Here is a 13,512-nt window from a genome sequence, read left to right on the forward strand (position 1 = left end):
GTGCTTATGAGTGAGTGACAAAAAAGAAAAAAATGGGGTGGTTCTACACAAAGAAGAAAAAGCACAAGAGTGTAGAATGGAAGCAGGAAGGCACTGTTTCTTTTTCTCCAACTCTCCATTTGCTCATGCTACTTGGCATTGTCATTAGCTTGTTATGGCTTTCCCATTTCAGGGATTTCATTTTCAACCAGTAGAATAACAAGCTGCAATGTCTCCTTTGAATGCAGCCATTTTGCACATGATGTTGCTTTTGTTGATTTATTATCGTAAATGGTTTGAAGTTTGAACCACTCACTCTTGACCCCAGAAAATTCTTATGTTACTATACTACACAAACTAGAATTCTAGCTTTGGATTCAACTTTTGTTGGGAATTTTCTCTTGTTTACATGCAGTTTTCATATATGCTACTGAGTTAATTTATTCCATGAACTTGTGGAAGGTTGGAAAATGAACTCCATGTAAAAGAACATTGTTTGTATGAAGGGAGGTTTAACTACCTAACAAGTCAATGCTTTGTTCTTGCTTTTTGTTCCTGTAATCTTGTTGGATCAATAAGTTCAAGTGAGAAGTTTTGCAAATTCATAGAATGACTGAAGTAAGTCTCACTCTATGATCTCAGATTATTTTATTGCATCCTTTTATCACTTTAAAGTTTTTTCAACTTAAAAGAAGTAAACCCATGTTACTATGTTAGGAAGGACAAACAATATGAATATTTTGGGAATTGAAAACTCTAATTTTCTTTATCACCAATCACTCAGTGTTCTTCATAATAATTTCCAATAACTTCAGACTGAACTAGTGAAGAATATACATACAAAAGCACCTTCTACACTATTCATATAACAAAACAATATACAATCTCCTAAAATAACAAGCATCTAAAGTAGGAGTTCCAAATCAAACTAACCAACCAACCAAGATAGTTGGTTCAAGTAATATATGTATGCTTGATTCCCCTTGAATTGTCTTTAAGTGGTTTGGACTTAAAATCAAACAAACCAGTTATCACGAAAGATGGATTGATATTGCATCAATATAAGCAACACAACAATCAAGGCAGCCACACCCCATGGCGAGCTCCCCTCCGAGGATCCCTGGGTGGTTCTCCGGCGTCTGTCCCAACCGGAGAACCACTCAGTGTTTTCCATTGATGACAACCAACGAACTATGAGTATAAGCACAACTGGAGTGGCAAATAGTAACCACCCCAATTGCACTTGAGCACTTTCAACTACTTCTTCATATGAAAAGTACCATGAAACTCCAAGGAAGATTAGGATCAGTGCTAGGATCATCAGAACAGGATATGGCAGGGGACTCAGAGTGAACCCATCAAAAACAGAGGATCCTCTGTTTCTATCACCATAAGCCATTGAAATTTTTATGACCCTTTTGAGTATATTACAATTCAGAACTTGAAAAAGTTAACAGCTTGCAAAATCTGCATCAAATATTAGAGGATGTTAGCAGTTGATGGCACTTATTTATTTATTTAACATCTTTTACCAGCAGAAGAACCAAATATATGAGTTTTGTGATTTGGTAGGTTACTTACTTTTTGAGCTGAATTTGTGCTCTATGATACTCCAATCTTCACTGTCTGATCTTTGGAGCCAGAAATGCTATTTGTGTTTGTCTTTAGCAGAAAACTTAGTTGGTACTTCATATAAATATTAGGAAGGAAATTAGTATTCTAAATAAAGTTATTAACTTTTGTTGTACAAATAATATTACTCCTAAGTTCTTAGGAGTATGGAACTAAATGATTATTTTATTCAATACATGGGAGATTGTAAAGAGGTACAGCATGCAAAACAACGGTGATAAGGTTGATGTGGGTATGGTACTAACCATATATTAAATAAATCAGTGTTACTGATTTATTGAATTGATTTTGACTTGGTCGGTTTGAAATTTGAATATCAATGTTTTTAATTATGAGAGTTGCCCCTGCCTCTAGCTGAAATGAAGACACGTTTCAAGTCACATGAAATTGACATGGACAAAAATGACAATAGCATGTATTAAGAGGTTAGTTGAATAGTTCACTTGGTTAAGATATTTACTTTTTTGTGGGGGTCACAGCATCCCATGAAATCATCACTTTCTTTTTTCCTTCCCTCTTTTTCTTTAGTGGAGATCCCTTCTATGCCACGTTAATTTTTTATAGTATTAATAAGAAAGTAAAGAAAAGAAAGGTGGGATAAATTAAGCAGTTACATTGATTTCAGAAGTTCAACCTGTTTAAATCACTCTTAATTTTTCACTACCCAAGGTGACTTTACTTATTAACTTTTTAAAACCAAAATTTAAAAAATCGAACCGAACCGATAAAATTAAATATTCAAAATTTAAAAAATTGGTAAAATAACATATTTATATATAAAATATATATTTAAAAAAATAATTTTGTGTTGTATTTTTTTAAATCAGTTAACAGTTAAAAATTAAATTAGTTCGACTAATTTATCAATTCTTATCAATCTTTTCAATTTTTAGTCGATTTGAAAACAACCACTCTTTATCTGAATTAGATCAATTTAGTAAATCTTATTAAACCGACTAGTTCGATCCGATTCTCAGAATCATGTTTAAAACATGATAAAACAGCACTAGAACAATGTTACTTTCTTCTTTGACCTAATTTTGATCTCTGTCAAATGTCTTCAGTTAAATGCTTATATGGCTCTAGAATGACTCAAATGGCTACAACAGAAGATAATGGAGCTAGTGTGGGGACAAATGAGCCACTTGTTAGATTATAAGTCATGTTAACTCTTATGAACCAATGCTTTTCTCCTTTTCATCTTCATGTGCATGTCTACACAAAATATAACAACACTAAAGATGTGCTATCCTCATCACATTAACCTTCCAACATTTTGAAACAAGACAGCACACCATTTTGATCACATGGCTCTCCACATCAACCTCTTTGTGTTGCTCTCACTGTTGCAATTTTGTTATGATTGACTCTACATAAAAATATCTGAGATCATATGGAGAACTTCACTCCCTTCAAATTATTGCATGATCTCCATAACTCTTTCAACTCATCAAATCATCACTACCAAAATGCTAAATGAATCAAGAAAGTTCAATCTTGTAAAATAGAATCATTTATATTAGTATACTACAATGTTACTTGACCCAATACCATATAACAATTAACAACACAATAAATAAGGAAAATTTTACAGTTGCTATATTATCTGTGGTGAATGGTGATAGATAACATTGAACTTTTGTTCTTAGTTTTTCCTATGAAGCAATGAAACATTCTCATAAATGACACACTGTGCAATATCTTATACAGTGCCATGGAACATAGAACCACAAGAACACATCATCTTCTGATCTTGATTCATACCCTCACCAAGCTGCAAGTTCTTGTATAAACACTAATAGTAACAGTAGCAGGGATGCTTACATCCACAGTAGTAATGTGGCTTGGCATAAACCTTCCTCCTAGGAGTTCCCATTAGTGACACCAAAATTAGGATCAGTACTGCAAGTATTGCTGCGACGACCGGTGACCAATTTATTGGTTCTACAACAACCACCTCTGGTTCCCTTGTGAAGAGCCATGGTATGCACAGAAGAATCAAGGCCACCACCAACATCAGCACAACATTTGAGGTGTGAGAATCATAAGGCCTGGGTTTACAGTAATAGTAACCCATTAAGGGGCTTTGATGATCTGAGAAAATTGGAAAAGGTTTATGGAAGATAATAAGAGAATCACAATGATCAAGTCAACAAAGAACACTACACAATAGAAAGGAAAAGAGGCTCTGCCGACTGAGTTTTAATAGAACAAATGGGAATCTCAACAACAAACTTATCATACACAAAAATTATTGCTCACCACACAACTTTATATATTGGGCTATTATCATATGCCTTGTAAATGACGATATTATCATCACTTAATGCACCAAACTGTGGGCTCAATTATGGCATGTGTCAACATCAAAAGAAAAAAAAAAGCATGGCATTTAAGATGTGTCTTAAAAGGGTCTAGAACTTGATACAATAAAATTTCAATTCACCGTTAAATAACATATAGAAATTTCAACACCATATTTTCCACCGTAATTTCAATTCATCATATCTTGCAGGCATTTGGAATGAATCAATTGTGTTTCACCCCACAACTAATCCATTTCCAACACTTGTTTTGAAGCATAGAAAAACAAGTGCAACTAAGAATAACTCATCTTGTATTTGACACTAACCCAAAGGTCATAAATCACTAACTACACACTCCACAGTCCGACCTTATCATTTATTTTTTGACTCATGATTGCTTATTTTTTTCGTTCCTTTTATGGTAGGTAAAATGTCTAATTTTCCTGTATACTTTATATTGGAATAGCAAGAAAATAATTCTAACTTTTGGGGTTCTTTGCTTTCAGTGAATTGACAAAATAAGCATCAAGACAAGTTTGGATATTAAAAGCCAAAGATATTTAGCTAGGTGTCCCCTACATATAATGTTACACGTAAGCTCCCTCTAAACAACAGAACAACAAAGAAGTACATATACAACCAAAGTAAGTCGATTTCAATACATTTAAATTGTTAATGCTTTCAGTAGAATGATTGCATAAGCACAGAATTTAGAGCATTTATTTTAAGGCTTTAAGCTACCTTCATACTAATAATAAAATGAGAAAAAACAAAGGCAAAAAAAATTGCAAGTATGACATATATAAATATATAATGGCCCATATACTAAAACAACTTTTACATTTGAATTGAAGTCAATGGTACAGTTCCTTTAGGTAATATTATAACAATGACAATGCAACTGTCTATAAAAGAATGGCCTATTGATTGGAAAAAAAGGCCTCTACTGTATGTTAGGTATTGAAGATCGGTTTTGCAACATGTTCAATTAATAATAATAATAATAATAATAATAATAATAATAATAATAATAAGTGGAGCACACTTGGCTTTCCATGAATATCAACCTCACATAACTGTCATAGTAAGTAATCAATCTTAGTGGAAAGAGTTTCAACGTGGAACAACAGAATGAGCTGGCACAAAAATTTACCACCAAAGGAATTTCCCAAGTTAAACTTTTCCCTCATATTTGAAATTGAGTTTGTAATCATGTTGTAGACTTGCTAGGGTATTTCTGCAAGGTCCCTCTGCAAATGGGAAAAAGAAATTAGAATCCTTCTTTAATTCATATCCTCAAATTTGTTCGTTCTGGAGTACTTACCCCCAAAAATAGTATGAAGATATTGAAGATCATCAACTGAACAAATATCTATCAAAGCATAGATACCGGGTCTTAGAGCTTCATCAATTTCTCTGCAAATAATGATCCAATCACCCACATTAGCTAATGTAATGGTTATGAACAGTGGCTGCAGTCATGAAAATCAGCTCCTCAACCTACTAATTATCATCTCTTGATACTTTCTAACTGTTTTTATTTTGATATGGATGAAGTTTAACGTAAGTAAAAAAAAAAAAATAGAAAGGGGGAATTAGTTGTGATAGGAATTGTAATATTGCAAGTAGTAAATCTGATATTTTAAAAAAATGGACAAACGAATGAAAACTTCTATACAACCTTCTGATGCCACCTCTTTTTGGACCATAACCTGTGTAAACCCATATATAGTTGGATAAGAACAGAGAACATTGCCGGCCGAATATATCTTTTTGCTGTCTTATCTGCATCATGATTATAAAAACAAAATGGGTAAGCAAAAGGAGAATAACAAGTATAAAGTTTAAAATAATGGAAATAAACAAAATGTTATGTTAATGTCCAAAGTTTATTATTTCTATATTCCTTTCCTTCTGCAACCAAAAATAATATAATTTCATTCAAATTAGTAGTTTAGTTAGATTTCTCATATCATGATCAATGTGAAGCTACAAAGGAAATCAAACAATTTCAGAATCAGAAAAGACCACTAAATTCACAGTCATCTTCTTAATGAACTAGTTCAATGTATTGAAACACACGACATGTTAATTATTAAGCAGGCGACACTAATTTGATGCCACGCACCTCTTCAAATACCCTTCGCAGAAAACAAGCACATTTCACTCCCTCATCAATTTCCCATGAAAAGCAACCTTTGTTTACTGTTGATTCATTATCCACTACTGTCTCCAAACAATTAAGAAGAACAGCAACAGAAGCTTCAAGATGGGCAACACACTGCTTGCACTCACTGGAAAGATTATTAAATAAATGAATAAATAATCAGATGGATATGAGTGATTTCCATTGGAAAATTTGCCATCTCTATCCGTGTTCCACTTTGGTCACAGAATTAAAAATAAATAATGAGACATACCTCAGGCGATGCCTAATTGTGGTACACAATAGCTGACAACAGGCAACAAATAGGTGAATCGTAAACTGCCGATCTACATGAGAGAAGTTCACTCCCTCTACTTGCTGAGGAATTTGGTCTTCCAAAATCACTGAGGAATCTGGTTGACCGGAAGCTTTAGAAATTTTGAGCTGATTGAAATCCTGAAAGATTACACCTGGAATATGTAACAAGTGACCTACATGCCACACATCCATGGGAAATACAGCATGTTTCCTTGAAACTGTAACGAGCACTTCAACACACATAAGTATGGCTGGACCTGGATCCAGGTTGCTGGCAACTGTTCCAGATGTCGCATAAAAAATAAGCGGGCTCTTCAAATGCACAATAATGTTGAAAAGAGCAGGTACTAAGCCCTGACAGTGTCTTTTAATCAGCTTCAAGCCTTTCCGACCTTGAAAGGGGAAAAAATGTCAGACCATGATGATAATTATGCAAGCACAGAATATGCTGAATAGCAATAAATACAAAGTATAATCAGTGTCAATGTGATAAACCCAGTATTCGATACCTGAAGTTTTACTTTTACTGAAGGATAATTCAAAACACTAATTACAGAATGAAATTAAAATTTTACTTTGCCCTCACTGGATGTTTTTATTACCTGAAACAAATTCAAGAATCATATCAAAGAAATCAATTCCAGCTGCAACAAGTGACGAACATTTTCCACCATTTTTACTGGTTTCTAAGTCATAGATCATGGAACATTCTTCTCGTACTCCAACCAGAGCTCTCTCAATGTCCTGTATAGTAGATAAAAGATGCAACTCTGATGGGCTCATAATATATGATTTGAATGATGTGCGAAGCCTAGTTTTAAATTCATCCAAGTAAAAGCAGTACATTTCACTAGAAGAATATGCTTCAGATGATGCTTTATGAAGTGTCTTGGTGCTTGACTGTCTTTCATGAAACGTTAGCGTTGCCCTTTTTCCTTGCAGCAATATGGTCTTCCCAATTGCCCTCATAAGAATCTGTACCAATTTTGTACGAACATTTCTAGATGAGGTTGGTTCCATGAAGGAGAAAAAACTGGCTAATTCTCTCAGATAGCTCAGAACACCATCTAACAATAGAAAAGCCGATTCTTGTGGAACTTCGACCATCTCAGTAAATTCTAACAACAGGACTTGTGAAATTTCAATGAAAGTAGGTACAAAACTTGAAAGCAAAGAAGAATTGCCTTCCATCACATTTAGCCTCAAAAGAAATGAGGAGGCAATTAAAAGTTGCCTAAGTAAAAATGCTACTTCAGGATGACTACCTTTTAGAAAGCTTTGTAACAAAGGCTTATTCAAAACACTGGCAACATAGCTTTTACTTTCTGAGTTCAACATCTTTCCAATATCACTAACAATATTAGAGACATTATCAATTGCTGATGAAGTGGAACAAGTCGTGCCTTTAGATTCATCTTGTGTACCAGATAAGTTATCAGCCTTGGAAACTGAGCTTTCAAGTGAACAATGTTTTGTACCCAACAAAAATTTGTTGACTGGTTTCTCAAAACTTTTGTCACAAAAACTTTCTGGGAGTTGATTATTGTGGACAAGCAATTTGCTTACAAGAAAATCAACAAGCTCCACAAGATCTTTCCACAACAATATTTTAGGTTCACTACTACTTGCATCTGTTTGGCCCATGCCAGATGTGAGTCCCCCAAAAATTCCAATATAGCAAGAAATTCCAGAAGACAATCTATTTATATCCGCATAAGGAAGATTCATTCGCTCATTGGCCCAAGTAACATCCTTCTGCAAAACAACCAAGCTTTGTGTCTGCTCTTTCAAATTCTTACAAATAAGGGTTAAGCATTTCAATGCCTCAAGCTTGGCGGAATCTAGATGCTGAGAAGATGGAAGCAAAGAATCATTTTCATTGCTAGAATCATTGGAGATCTCTTCACAAAGATCCCCAGCTTCTTTATCAATGGAAACTCCATGAATAATTTGATATTTTATTATCCCCGCCAATATGTACGATGTGTGATCCATTAAAGAACAGATCAGAGATTTAAATAGAATAGAATTTTCTGCTGAGAAGGCTTCTTTAATTCCAACAATCACAGATAATGACTTTGAAAGCCACAAAACAGGAAATGAACCTTCAGAAATAATTGAGTCTGTTGACGATTGGATAGTGTCTGTCTTCTCACAAAATCCCATTATTACATGCCTTAAGGCCTTCCTGCAAACTACAAATAATCTCAAATACTTACAAAAATAATCCTGGTGCCCTGAGCTCCAAAAATATACTAAGGCACTGACAAGAAGCCTGCATAGTTAAGTAGAGAGGAACAGAATTAAACAAATAAACAATATAAAAATGTTTCACAATTTATTCACTGGAGAACACCCTGCAGCAAGCAACTAAAAGAACATGTATAAGACATCTATATCACAGTCATCGTACCTATTTGGATTTCTTTTTCTTCAGTAGGGAGCAGAAACACAAACAAATTTGAAAACTTGTGTGTAAAAAAGAGAAGAGAGTTTTGGAAAAATAACAGTTCCCTTGCATATGGTTGCACTACTTTTACATTAATATTTCTAGTTTTGAAATGCTATCTGTATAGGATCAAGTGATCAAAGTGAAAAGGGCTATAACATCATATTCATTTAATACACTATTTATGTCTTTAAGGCTAGGAGTTTCCATTTACAATACTGAGAAAAGTATTTTTTTTTTCTCTCTTTTTTTCCTTTTTTCTTTGGCATTTTGTTCCCCTTTAGTTTCCATGTATTGGACTGTTGGACGATATCTGTCTGTCAGCCCTACTCATACTTTTTCTCATTTCTTTACATTCTACAGCACAATTTTTTCTTTTATTTGCATGTCCACACACAAAGCACACAATAAGGAAGCAACCAACAGAGAGATGAGTGTACCTTTCAAGGTTGAAAACACAAGTCACAAGGCATGAAAATGAACTTGCATTTATATACGGCATTGAACACAATAGATTGAGCAAATGGTGGCAAACTGTGAAACTTTTGTTGGTAATAGATTTGGTCTTTTCTTCTATGCTGATATCTTCATCACGAACCACAGCCGACTTGTCAATAGCACTCAAATACTCAAGCCAATTAGGTGATCTCTGAAGATTGAGATCAGTATTTGCAAAATTACTAAATAACGGCTGTACAGCTTTCTCTAAGGCATGGCAAAATATTGAAGCCAGATTCCTGTGGATAAACTAAAAAGGAAGTAGGAAATGAATACCTAGAAATGTAAATGTTGCTAAGGAATTAAAACAGGAAAACAAATCAGTTTAGATAAAGCAGGACTGAGCTGAAATAAACACTTCCACGGATTAATAGGAACTATTTACTAGTTTACTTGTGTGCATTTGTGTGAGTTGAAGTATAACCAAATCATCTTACTTTCTGTTCATATAAAAGTGAATCACTTAGAAGTTGGGACGATATTTGTGAGAAAAGATCTCTTGCATGCCTGGCTCCTGAAAACTGCTTGTTACACTCATTGATCTTTTGCAGTGCTGACTCCTGCAAACTGCTTCTTTCACAGCGAAGAGAAGTATGAAGTAAATGTGATAAGAACTTTTTCAAATGCTTCTTGGAAGCATGATTGCCCCATATATCAACATTTTTGCAAAGACTCAACCAAATGGCTGTTGGCAATGAATTTTTGTTGGCAACATAAACTCCTCGATTCCATCTGTTGCTTTGTGTACCCAGGAAAATTACATCCTCACAAGCTACATCATCAGATTCAAAGACTGGGGATTGATATACACATGATAAGTTTTCCATCATAAGATCAGTAAGTCCAGCTGCCTCTTCCTTCAATGCTGTGATTCGGGATCTGTAACGTTTCTTCCGCAAATACTTGAGCAGTTCAATATTCCTATCCAAATCAACAAGCCTCTGAAGAATCATTGATTGAAATACATATGTAAGAGGACAAGAATCATCTGAACCATACTTGTGATATATGTCTGAAATATATTGCAAAACAACAAGGAGGGAAGCAGAAGGCTGAGCAATCCAAGTAAAATAGCCAGTGTCTATCTCATCAATCCTCTCCATCAACTCAAAGGCGGAATATGCTGTGACATCCCCCACCTCAGCAGAAACTTTCTTTGATAAACCAGGTGGCATAAGGCTAATTGCCTGCCTAAGTAAGATTCGGCAGGACACAAACAACTGAAAGAAGAACACAAGGGCCCATTGGCTGAACCTACCAAACTTCTTCAAAATCTTTCCCTTTCCAACCACCCCATCAACAGTTCCTCCCAAGACAGATGAAAGGAAATTGCAGATGGAATCTCCTTGCTGTCCAACAAGAGTACTCAAGTGTGAACGCAATGTTGACACTAATTCTTTTACAGCCACTCCAACAAGATTGCTGTTACCCTCAGTAACCATCACTGAATCAAGCACTAAACAATACAAACTGGACAGGCCTCCACCCAAAAGTTTCACTTGCAGATTAAAAATTTGCAATTTTTCAGCATCAACCAATGGAGAGAAATCCTTCATCCAATTAAGTGATTCTGATATATCTTCTGTTATCTGTCTAATACATCCAGTCACTTGCCCTTCTGGAATAGCTTCAACAGCCTTATAAACTGCATGGACAAACTTCTGTGAAGATAACAGCTTCTCAACTGATTCATAATGAACTTCATTAGACAGAATTGTCAACCTAGAAGAACATTCCTCAGTATTACCCTCACCAGATATAATAAGCCTTATTGCTTTGCACAATGTTACAATTGCAATTCTCACCTACATCATGTCAAATATGTAAACACAAGCCTGAAGTCCATCTAAGGGAAACAATAGAAGCAGACAAAGCAAGACATAAGCTGATTAAAACCTTGAATATATCATTTTTTAAGAGACTTCTCCTCATTTAAACCAGCTATTCCCACCCCCTCTACCAGAAGAATAACCTTAGAATTAGACACACACAAAGTAAAATACATGAACTTATGTAGTTGCTTTTGAATAATGAAAACCACCAACCAAGAGGGCAGCATAACCCATGCAAAGCCTAAAAATTGTGAGCTACTGTACTGAGGGAAAAAAAATTTATGATTGGGCAGCAATCAGAGTTATGACACAGACCTGGCGTAGTTGACTGTAGAGGTTAATTATTTGGCAACCCAGAGCAGGTATACTCGAAGATAATGAACATTGGTCAAAGACATTCACCATGTTGCAATTGATGGAAGAGTATGACAACATAATGCACCATAAATTCACCAACTCTTCTCCAACAACCTCATATTCAATCTCCAGAAGATATCCCATAGAAACTATTATCTCATTAGCTGATAAAGTATATATTTCCATCTCCTTCCTGTTGGTTGTATCATAGTTTGACAGGCTGAGAATGTTAGTGGAAGTATTCATCAGGGAATTAAATATAATCTTGAAGAAATTAAGACAGGCTCCTCCAGAAGTGTCCTCTGTTCTCACATACACCTTCTCTTGCATAAAACTAGCAAGCAAATTACTGATAGATTTGAGTACACCATGAAGATCCACCAACTGGAGTTTCCTATCAACTTCACTTTTGAGACAAGTATTGATCTCAAGCAAAAACGGCTCCATGATTAGTACAAAAAAGTTAAGAAGTGAATTTTGAGTGTCCGCACCAATGTTATTTGAGCTGCTATTTTCTCCAGGTACGGGTTGCCTTGAATTATTCATTTTCTCCATTGTCTTGTTCACTTCATACATCACTGAAGTTCCTTTGAATTTTCTTGCCGAATTAACAAATGAGTGAAATAACAAACCTACACTACCCATTGCCATAGCATTCTTTCTGGTTATAATTTTGTTTAGTACATCAAATAAATGTCTAGGATAACTCTGAATAGCTGGTTTTGAATCATTTGATGCATCATCACATGAAGCAACATAGTTTTGTAAACCGTGTAAGCTTAAAAATTCATCCACAAGCACCGGGTGAAATAGTCCATGGGAAAGAACTTCTTCCACCACCTTCATTGCTCTTTCCGTCCAAATGGGACTCCTTCCATTAACCCGAAGATGCAACTCACCGGAAACATGCAACAGCAGCTCGAGGAGTTCATCCACAAACTCACGAAATCTACTTTGCCTAACTGGATGGACCTTCAAAAACTTGGAGAATGGCTGAAGCACCAACCACAGAAACCGTAGTGCAAAATCACCCATATTGCTTCCATCAAGGTTCTTGTCATACATTCGCAATAAAAGCTCAAGCACTGCCTTCCCTGTCGAAATCCACAAGCCCAAATTTTCATTTGACAACCCTCCATGGGATGAAAACACCAACGAAACACAATCAAGAGCAGCATCATAAAGCTTCAACCTTTCATCGGATATTAAAGTTTCTCCTGAACAATCAGACAACTCCTCAAGGAGTGAGAGAGCATTTCTGGCAATAAGCTCTACTGGCCGCAGGAGATTCTTTGACATGTTCAAAGTTACATGAAACTTCAAAGACTCCTGCAAGCAGAACTTGAATATCTCCCAACAACGGATGTCAATATAAGCATCAAACCCATCAGCATGAGGCTTCTTATCTGAAGGAAACAACAGTGATTGTATCCAATCATTGAGGAAACATAGTAGTCTTGGTAGTTTTATGGTTTCAGAGTCATCACCATCACCATCACCAACTCTTGAATTCACAAAATTGAACGCTGATTCTACCTTACTGCACTAACACACACACACACACACTCATTAATTAAAAAGAGAAAAAGGCCTCAGTATCCATTCGAAAACGTGTGTCATAATAAAATAGAAAAAGCAATAACAAAAGCGAGAAGGAGAGAATAACCTGCGAAGGTGAAGGCTTTTGTCTTGAATGCAGTTTATGAATTGGAGATTTTTCCATGGAGGCGCAAACTCCACGGGTTTGGCTGAAGAATCAGTCCGGGGAAGTTTGGGAGGTTTTTGGAGTTCGTCGTCGTTGTTGTTGTTGGTGGTGGTGGTGATGGCGGCAGTGGCGGCAACGGTGGTGTGTTTTCGCTTTCTATTTCGCATTTTTGGATTTGCTTTGCGTTCGCCCATAATGAGGATTGGGAAAAGTTTAAAGCTTTGTGCTTGAGCTTGAAGTTGAAGGTGCTTCAGTTGGGTTCATAGCATAAACCCTATGTTCTTCCTTTT

At 35.6% G+C, this 13,512-nt stretch overlaps 3 protein-coding genes across 5 annotated transcripts; all 3 read right to left on the reverse strand.

Moving 5' to 3' along the window:
* On the reverse strand, window positions 1-1,824 carry LOC107629603 (uncharacterized). The gene is made up of 2 exons (XM_016332422.3): window positions 1,561-1,824; window positions 1-1,446 (listed from the first exon to the last, which is right to left on the reverse strand). Exon 2 carries the CDS (start codon window positions 1,376-1,378, stop codon window positions 995-997), a length of 384 nt encoding a protein of 127 aa, XP_016187908.1. The 5' UTR covers window positions 1,379-1,446; window positions 1,561-1,824; the 3' UTR covers window positions 1-994.
* A 1,277-nt stretch (window positions 1,825-3,101) lies between these two features.
* On the reverse strand, window positions 3,102-3,688 carry LOC148569820 (uncharacterized). The gene has a single exon (XM_088509361.1). The coding sequence runs from the start codon at window positions 3,686-3,688 to the stop codon at window positions 3,407-3,409; it is 282 nt and encodes a 93-aa protein (XP_088365487.1). The 3' UTR covers window positions 3,102-3,406.
* On the reverse strand, window positions 3,102-13,512 carry LOC107629599 (Urb2/Npa2 family protein). Of its 3 annotated transcripts, XM_088509360.1 has the most exons (11): window positions 13,184-13,512; window positions 11,476-13,057; window positions 9,766-11,133; window positions 9,271-9,578; window positions 6,984-8,656; window positions 6,338-6,773; window positions 6,046-6,211; window positions 5,599-5,702; window positions 5,242-5,333; window positions 5,071-5,167; window positions 3,102-3,705 (listed from the first exon to the last, which is right to left on the reverse strand). In XM_088509360.1, exons 1-10 carry the CDS (start codon window positions 13,414-13,416, stop codon window positions 5,091-5,093), a joined length of 6,039 nt encoding a protein of 2,012 aa, XP_088365486.1. In that variant the 5' UTR covers window positions 13,417-13,512; the 3' UTR covers window positions 3,102-3,705; window positions 5,071-5,090. The 3 variants fall into 3 exon arrangements, with proteins under 3 accessions (XP_088365486.1, XP_020973764.1, XP_020973767.1); XM_021118105.2 differs by lacking the exon at window positions 3,102-3,705 and having other exon boundaries at window positions 4,906-5,167; XM_021118108.2 differs by lacking the exon at window positions 3,102-3,705 and having other exon boundaries at window positions 4,906-5,167; window positions 11,476-13,062; window positions 13,184-13,484.

The sequence above is a fragment of the Arachis ipaensis genome, chromosome B3 (assembly GCF_059453495.1).
Source record: "Arachis ipaensis isolate K30076 ecotype BB chromosome B3, ASM5945349v1, whole genome shotgun sequence".
NCBI lineage: Eukaryota > Viridiplantae > Streptophyta > Magnoliopsida > Fabales > Fabaceae > Arachis > Arachis ipaensis.

Excerpts from the sequence above, each read along its gene's own strand:
- LOC107629603 (XM_016332422.3), bottom strand. The coding sequence starts at position 1,378 with ATGGCTTATGGTGATAGAAACAGAGGATCCTCTGTTTTTGATGGGTTC.
- LOC148569820 (XM_088509361.1), bottom strand. The coding sequence starts at position 3,688 with ATGGGTTACTATTACTGTAAACCCAGGCCTTATGATTCTCACACCTCA.
- LOC107629599 (XM_088509360.1), bottom strand. The coding sequence starts at position 13,416 with ATGGGCGAACGCAAAGCAAATCCAAAAATGCGAAATAGAAAGCGAAAA. Across the intron at positions 8,657-9,270 it reads TGTGTTTTCAACCTTGAAAG|GCTTCTTGTCAGTGCCTTAG; the intron begins GTACACTCATCT and ends TTAACTATGCAG. Across the intron at positions 6,212-6,337 it reads ACAATTAGGCATCGCCTGAG|TGAGTGCAAGCAGTGTGTTG; the intron begins GTATGTCTCATT and ends TAATCTTTCCAG.